The sequence below is a fragment of the Nicotiana tabacum genome, chromosome 17, assembly GCF_000715075.1.
Source record: "Nicotiana tabacum cultivar K326 chromosome 17, ASM71507v2, whole genome shotgun sequence".
NCBI lineage: Eukaryota > Viridiplantae > Streptophyta > Magnoliopsida > Solanales > Solanaceae > Nicotiana > Nicotiana tabacum.
Genome location: NC_134096.1, coordinates 69,267,015 through 69,275,256, shown reverse-complemented (window position 1 = coordinate 69,275,256; position 8,242 = coordinate 69,267,015). Strand labels below are relative to the sequence as shown.

The following is an 8,242-nucleotide window of genomic DNA, read 5'->3' as shown; positions in this document are numbered from 1 at the left end:
AGGAGTCTTAATAAAGGTAATTAAATTAAATTTAAATTAAAATTGAGAGAAAAGAGAGAGAGAGAGTTCGAACAGGATACTTAAATTAGAGCACTCTAGGACTTTCCCTTTTGCTTATTTTACGGGATTTAGACCCACCACCGTCCCAATTAGTCTTAATAAATCACTCTTTCTCTCTTGATTATATGCGGGGTTTCGAAAAAGATACAATTACTTATTTTTAATCAAGTATATTTTCATGGTTCGAACTTGTAACTTTATTTTATTGTCCCAAATTTAATCAATCTTTTCATAATTAAATAAATTGCACCCATTTGCATTTACGGGGGAATTAGAGTATTAGACCACCAACTTCGCAATTAGTCTTTAATAAATCACTCTTCCTGATTTATTACAACACATCAGGTACCTATTATTTAGGCCCCAACTTTTATTACCCCGTTAATATAGTAACATCAATCCTTATCATAATCAAATCTCAAAAAAGCCTGGGGCATATCAACCTCCTCCTCCTCCTCCTCTGTAATTGAATATAAGAAGAGAATCACCTCCCATTCTCACAAATGCTTCAAATGAATTTCTAAATGCAGATTTTTTAACAGAGAGAGAGAGAGAGACGAGAGTACTGGAAAAAAGCAGAAACAGAAGGGGTTTTACATTTGTAGAAGAGACATCTAGATATACTCTAGAACTAGAATACCCTGCTTCTCTTTTCTATTGCTTCTCCGGCCTTATCTCTCTCTACCGCTCTTTCGTTTCGTCTACTGGTCCTAATCTCTCTGTTTTTGCAAAACCAAAGTTGGAGCCGAGGAGTTATTATTATGAGTACTAAAGAGAAAGAGCGGAAGATGTTCGTTGGTGTGGTTTGGAATTGTGCTGCTGAGCTCAAATTCCTCCTCACTGCTCTTCTCTTTCTCTGTTCTCTCATCACCCTTCTTCACTTCCTCCCTTCTCGCTTTTATTTCTCCCCTTCCGATCTTGCCAACTCATGTCTTTCTACTCCAGTTGATCACTCTCTTTCCCACTTCAACGCTACTAATTCCTCTGCTTTACCACCTCCACCTCCACCTCCGTCGTCCTTGGACAAAGACCGACTGCTTGAAAATGGCGTCGTTAAGAGAGCTTTCAACCCATTTGGCTCGGCTGCCTACAACTTCATTCTAATGTCTGCTTACAGAGGAGGTTATAACACTTTTGCCGTAATGGGTTTAGCTTCAAAGCCTCTCCACGTATATGGCAAACCCAGCTACCTATGCGAGTGGGTCCCATTTAATAAAAACCATAACTCCATCTCTGTCACCGGTCACAAAATCCTCCCTGACTGGGGCTACGGCAGGGTTTACACTGTCCTAGTCATCAACTGCACTTTCCCCGTCCCCGTCGGCGACGACGGTGGAAAACTCCTCATTCACGCCGCAACCAACGGCGGCGGCGATACTAAATTAAACACCACCGACACTTTTGAAGCCTTAACGGAAACGGGAGAGGATTTTATTAACTTTACTTCAACATTCAAAAGCCCACCTAAATATGATTTTCTATATTGTGGTTCGTCACTGTACGGGAACTTGAGCCCGCAGAGAGTACGAGAGTGGTTAGCTTTTCACGTGAGGCTGTTCGGTGAAAAATCTCATTTCGTAATTCACGATGCTGGGGGTGTACACGAGGGGGTAATGGAGGTGTTAAAGCCATGGATGGATAAAGGATACGTGACATTACAGGATATAAGGGATCAAGAGAGATTTGATGGATATTATCATAATCAGTTCCTTATTGTGAATGATTGTTTGCATAGGTATAAGTTTCAAGCCAAATGGATGTTCTTCTTTGATGTGGATGAGTTCATTTTTGTGCCTAAAAAGAGTACTATTAAGTCTGTGGTTGATTCGTTAGCGGATTATACGCAATTCACCATTGAGCAGATGCCTATGTCGAACAAGCTTTGTCTCTCTGAGGACCGCGGTAAATCCTACAGGTATAACTTGTTAATTTCTTACATTTCCTTTTGGCATTTTATTAAGAACGTTTTATGTTTAATAGCATTAGAAACTCAAATTTGGTTAGTATATTTATCAGCAAACATTCGCAATGCTAACTTTCCATTGACCCATGTTGCATTAGAAATTTGGTGCTTAAAATAAATCAACCATCCCAATTTGGTGTTAAGTAAAAAATTTCGTCTCTCTTTTGGATATTAAACAATACCAAACATGTTAGATAGTAGTTATTTCCTCTGTTTCAGAGTATCTAAAATGTTCTGAGGGAAGGTTCTTTTCCCTTCTATCCTCCCTTAGTTTTGATATTTTTGTATTTGTGAGTATTTGATTAGCACTGAAATTAACGGGGTTGGATTGTTTGTGATGTGATTTTTATGTGGCATAGTTCAAGTAAGCTTCATGCCGGATTGGACTAGCCTGGCAGGAACAGTTACATGTTTTATAGCTTACATTCATACTAGGCATTTTCATTAACTTCTTTTGAGTTTGTTTCCAAGTTCTGAAATGGTATGATTAGGGGATGGTTAGATATTCTGATAATATTATGTCGTCTGGTGGTTTTGAACTCTACTTATTGATGTCTTGTGGTGGTGGATAATTGAGATGCTTTGATGGATTATTAGACTGTTCACAAGTAGGTATTTAGTCTTGTGATAATGACTTAAAATATTAACTCCTTGTTGTATTATCCTAGTGGAAGTTAAGCTGTCTTAAATTGTCCATACTCTATTTCCTTCGATGAACCTGTTTTGGCTGGATCGGATGTGTTTGTCCATGGTGTTTGGAATTGAAAACTTGACCAAATTTGTTGCCCTGAAGAAATTTTAGATGTTCAGTGCTCATTACCAATTAGAGTTGATTTTCCTATAATAGGGGTCATTACGTAGTTGAACCTGAGCATTTTTTTAAGTAATGAGTTGACTCTGAGGCTCCTCTGATAGTGATTGAAAGTTTAAACCACTGTTTCTTCTTCTGTTCTTCTATGGTAAGCTAGATTATCATAATCCGGGAGGTTTGAGAAAAGAAAATGATTTGCGAATCTGTTAGATTGTGTTTTTTGTTCGATGGTATTGCCTGCATTCTGATACTGTTCCAACATAGTCGACTCGAGATCGTCTTTGCTTTATATATTTTACAGAAAGTCATCTACGTGTCTCAAAATTTTGAGAGGAAACGCTTAAATTGACGACTGAATGGTAATGTGACTGCAGAAAATGGGGGTTCGAGAAGCTAGTGTACAAGGATGTGAAGAGGGGAATTAGGAGGGATCGGAAATATGCAGTGCAACCTCGCAATGTAATAGCCACTGGTGTGCATATGTCTCAGAACACAGTAGGCAAGACAACACACAAGACAGAAGGGCGTATCAAGTATTTCCACTATCACGGGACCATTGCAGAGCGCCGGGAGCCATGCCGACAGCTGGTCAACGCCACGTCGATCACGGTTGACGGTACCCCTTATATTGTGGATACCACAATGAGGGATATTGCTGCAACTGTAAAGAGATTCGAACTCAAGATGATCGGCTCTACATTACAAAGAACGCGGCAATGAGAGGTCAACATTGCCGCTGCTTTCTTTCATTTTACATGTGTTATTACTTTTAATTTTCTTTTGGTTAGAACTATATATTCTTCTCTCGTTCATTTCTGTATGATAAAATTTTCTTTTTTACTTTGAAATAGAAATAGAGAGGGTATAGAAACAACAGAGACAGGCATTAGCATATGATTTGGTATTATATTGTAGGACTACAGGGTGTTTTGTATTCTTTTGTCTCTAATTATAATAACACTGTTTTATTCGCCCTCATTCATTGGTATGGGTTCCTTTTGTTATAAAAATGGCTTGGATTCGATTATGTTGTCGGTGTCATGGGACCAGCCAACCTTTATCACCACACAAAGGAGCAAGTAGAAAAAGAAGAGTGGATGGTATTAGGAAAGTGACAATCTTGGTTTGGTGCTTTCCAGAGAGACGATACCTCCACTTTCTGAGTCTTTCTTTTGGGGGTGTTTTTGATGATCATAATTCATGGATTGATGCTTTGTGTATGGAAAAGGCTTTTGTTTTTGCTTTCATGGCCCAAGGCCTAAGGATTGGTATTTTCCTCCGTAACAATCAAAGTTGTAACTTTAGTTCAACTTATAATATAAAAAATTGCAGGTCAGATTTGGCATCCAGGACCAGCCAAAGTGTCAAACAGAGCATGTGGATGACAGAAGGGTAGGGGTGTCCATGATTCGATTCGGCCGGTTATTTTATAAAATATGTATCATATCAATTTTTTGGTTATTCTATTATATATAATTAAAATTAGATTTTTCGAAAGCGTGCCAATCATGTCGGTTTCTCTTCCGTATCGATACGGTTCGGTTACTTTTTCGGTAATTTCTTTTAAATATCATGTAAAAGTCGAGTGAACCAATTTGACAATGTCATGCTTCCCGTGAGTAACATGCTTCAAAGCAGGCTCTTTGGCCAGCACCGCACCCAATACCATGTTACCAAGATGAGCTATGCCCGGCGATTGTTGAGCTGCCGCTTCGGCTAGTTCATCAGCTTGAACTTCCTCCTCTGTTTGCCTCCACTCGCCCGCAATTAAGACACCGAATTTCATCAAAGAAGGACAATCCTCGAGTAAAAGTAGAATGCAATAACATATCTACTTTTATAAGACTTAGCAAAACTCTCTACACATTTTTACAGTTTAAAATGTGATGAATTAAGAAAATATGAAAGATGACTAAAGTATAGATTTATCAACTATTTTATAACAACGTAAAAGAAACTAAGCAAATACGAAAGATATTAGCCAAACTGGGACTCAAGAATAAAGTCTATAGAAAATTAAATATTCAAAAAGATAAATCTAAATCATACGAAAGAAAACGTATTCAATACATTGTAATTTGCTACTCATAATCGCTACAATACCTTGTGCCTTGCTAGTGAATATCTTGGAAATAATTTAGTTTCAATAGGAGTAGCATAATAGGTTTGAGAATTAGGATTTTGAGTTTAATTACTTGTTGGCTCATAACGGTTTCATAATTTTAAGGCCCAAGAAAAAATTTAATGCTTTATTATTTTTAAACTTAATATATAAATATATTTTTTATATTATAAATTTATTCGGTACGATTCGGTATTTTTCGGTTTATTTTCATAAAATAAAAAATATACCCTAATTATCAGTACGATTATAGATTTATATTAAAACCTACGGTTTTATTTAAAAAAACCTAAAAATCAGTTCGGTACGGTACAGTTTAGTCGGTTTAATCGGTTTTTAAATATCCATTGACACCCCTATATAAGGTTTCTTGAGTGTTTCCCTTCCATTTAACTAAACCTAGTACTCCACTCGGACCACTTTAATTAATTTTTTGACCTTTTTTTTAATGGTCTACAATATTTAATTTTTTCAGATATTAAGAAGAAATTAACTTCTTTTTTTCTAAAGTTGCTCTTGGAGTAAAGAACCTAGGAGTATTTGTTATATTTTCAATGAACAAATTAATATTAATATGGTCAATTTTATTATTAATCAATGCTAAAAGTTGAATTCTTTAATATATGTGAAAATAGCAAAAAATTAATTAAATTGGACCGGAGAGAGTAATGATTAATGTAGTGGCTATGTTGCTTGAACTCAAATGTATTACGTGTGTGTTGGATCCTTCAAAAGTAGTGTAATTTTAAAGGATCTGATAGATACTGCAATATTTTTGAAGAGTCCAAGTAATATAGGGTATTGAATATAAAGAAAAAAGAAGAAAAAATCAACCTTTTTTTTTTAGCCGAAAGATGAACATTTTCTTGGCTTGGCATACAAGAGTGTATCTCCGCCACTTTGAGCAGTTGTTTTATTCTTCATGCCGACTTTGTTTAAATCTTCGTGGACCCGTAATAGCTTTAATTGGGAGTGCAAAGGCTTGGACTGTATTTCAACTTCAATCATGTGTATGTGGAGAGGTGTTAATCCAATTAGTCAAATTTTGGCAATTTGTGTGAAACCAACGGCTCAAAATACAATATGATAATCCATGATTAAGACGAGCTAGATACGTTACGAACTAAATACATTCAAAAACCTCCAGGCATGATGAGGTGTGAAAAATACCTTGCATGTGTACAGCTATCCTTTGATTAAGCTCGACTCCAGACATGAAAATTTTGGTAAAATGTCAATTCATCTATTTTGTTTTTGTTCCTTTTTATTTTTAGGGGCCCTCCTTTTTGTTTTCCAACTTTATTGACTTTTCGTTCTATAGCATAAGATGGTCGGAGATTATTTGCTCACTACATTTGAGTTATTTTAGATACATAATAATGCATATTTGGTTTCATTCTTAATAGTGAAGAAGAAAAAGAGAAAAATAGAACTGAAGATTTTAAATCTGGCAGTCAAAATTTTTCGCGTGTTTAAATACAACTGTAGATTTAATTAAAGCTCCATGTTCAAGTTTGGAAAGGTTAACAGTTAAGTATGTACTCAGTTCCGTCTTAATCAATTGAGTGCTATACTTGAGTAAAACCAGTTATAATCCATCTTAATTGGTTGGCCTTTCATGCCTTACCGGTGAAATACTTATAAATACTTAAGTGGAGTAACATTTTTTTTTCTATTTTTGCTTGTCACATTTTTTCCCTTTCCTTGTAATCTAGGAGTAATATAGTAAAGATTAAAAAGAGTAGCTCTAGGTCGAGATACCTCCATTAAATGGTGTGTACATGATTAGTTAATAGCGATTCTCAAGTTTTTGTTAGGGATACAGTAGATATGCCCTAGATCCAATCTCATATTTGATGATTTGAACATATTTTGTGAACGTTATTTGATATAAAAATATATGGCATCTGATATTCTTTTATCATAATCATTATTAATTGTTTGATTAACTGGATAAGGTCCTTGATTAGATTTTGAGACTTGACATTGTGATGGAGATCATGATAATGAGAGTGAAGTTTCTTATAATTTAATCTAAATTTGTTCTTCATTATAGAATTATTAATTTGGACATTAGTAATCCGGTTAGATTAATATTTATGCGATCTTTATGGGATAAAGATTAGTTGTTCTCGTTAACTAAATCACATAAATAGATGATGCATATAGAGATATGATCATTGAACCGACTCATTGGATAATTCCTAATGGTTAGAATTACCGTAAACTGTCAATAGGATATTTTCTTGAAGAATGTGATGCAAGAGTTTCCTTTTACCTAAGATCGTCATAGTAATTGACAAGTTATTTATTGTGCTTTGATACTGGACACCTATGGCCCTAGGGCGATAGTTGAAAGGATATTGGGTATGATTAAATGCTTGTAGAATTAGTGATTGATCAAGATAGAATCTGTCAACTTGGTAATGAGTTTAAGCTCCATATTGTCATGATTTATAAACGACCAAACTAAGACCTTGGCCAGGGCAGTTGAATGAAAAGAAGAAAAGAGTTTCTTAGATCATTCAATGGTCGATTATATTTGACATGAACACATAGTCGGTCGCCTATTAGGATTTGACAGTTGAATCATATTTTAGGGTGACCCAGAGCTATAAGGACAAAAGGAATCGCTGCATTATTCTTCTACTGGTTCTTGAGAGTAAATTGTATATTTTATTCTATCCCTTGATTAGTATATTGATATGATCAATTTAATACCTGTTTAGTATTGAACCTATGAGATCGCACACTAATGAGTGTTCTGATCTTTGCTAAAGGATTAATTAAATTGTTTGATAATTAAATTAAAGAATTCAATTAGTCAAGTAAATTAAATTATTAGTCCAAATAAAATATTATTATATTCTTTGCTAGCACAGTGGATATAATTAATATTGTGAACAAATTGAAGTTTTTAATTTGGAATAGAAAATTAAATTATATCTTTTGAAAATATATATGTGATATATATTTAGTACATGTAATTAATATTTGTTTATATAAGATATTTATATAAATATTAATGATGACTAATTTGTTAGATCCAATTTCGAGTTGGACTAACGTTAGTCCAGTACGTGTCGGCAGTTCTCTTTTGGAATGAATTCGGTTTTCAAGAAGGAAAATTATATAAAGTTTAATTTTAGAAATTAAACTTGTACTCCAAAAGAAAATCAACGCCTTAACCATTATTTAACTAAATAGGAAAAACGTTCCTATTTGTTGATATAAAAAGGGTGTTAGGGCGCCGCAAAAGAAAGAATTATTCCTGAAGCAGAAAAAC

General features: G+C 34.8%; 1 protein-coding gene across 1 annotated transcript; it reads left to right on the top strand.

Annotated features, from left to right (window-relative positions):
* The first annotated feature begins 509 nt into the window (after positions 1 to 509).
* On the top strand, positions 510 to 3,809 carry LOC107801752 (galactan beta-1,4-galactosyltransferase GALS3). The gene is made up of 2 exons (XM_016625134.2): positions 510 to 1,975; positions 3,209 to 3,809. Exons 1-2 carry the CDS (start codon positions 822 to 824, stop codon positions 3,552 to 3,554), a joined length of 1,500 nt encoding a protein of 499 aa, XP_016480620.1. The 5' UTR covers positions 510 to 821; the 3' UTR covers positions 3,555 to 3,809.
* Positions 3,810 to 8,242: the final 4,433 nt, after the last annotated feature.

What these genes read in the sequence shown, in the direction of transcription:
- LOC107801752 (XM_016625134.2), top strand. Translation starts at nt 822, where the DNA reads ATGAGTACTAAAGAGAAAGAGCGGAAGATGTTCGTTGGTGTGGTTTGG. An exon ending in GACCGCGGTAAATCCTACAG is followed by an intron (nt 1,976 to 3,208) that starts GTATAACTTGTT and finishes ATGTGACTGCAG; the next exon opens with AAAATGGGGGTTCGAGAAGC.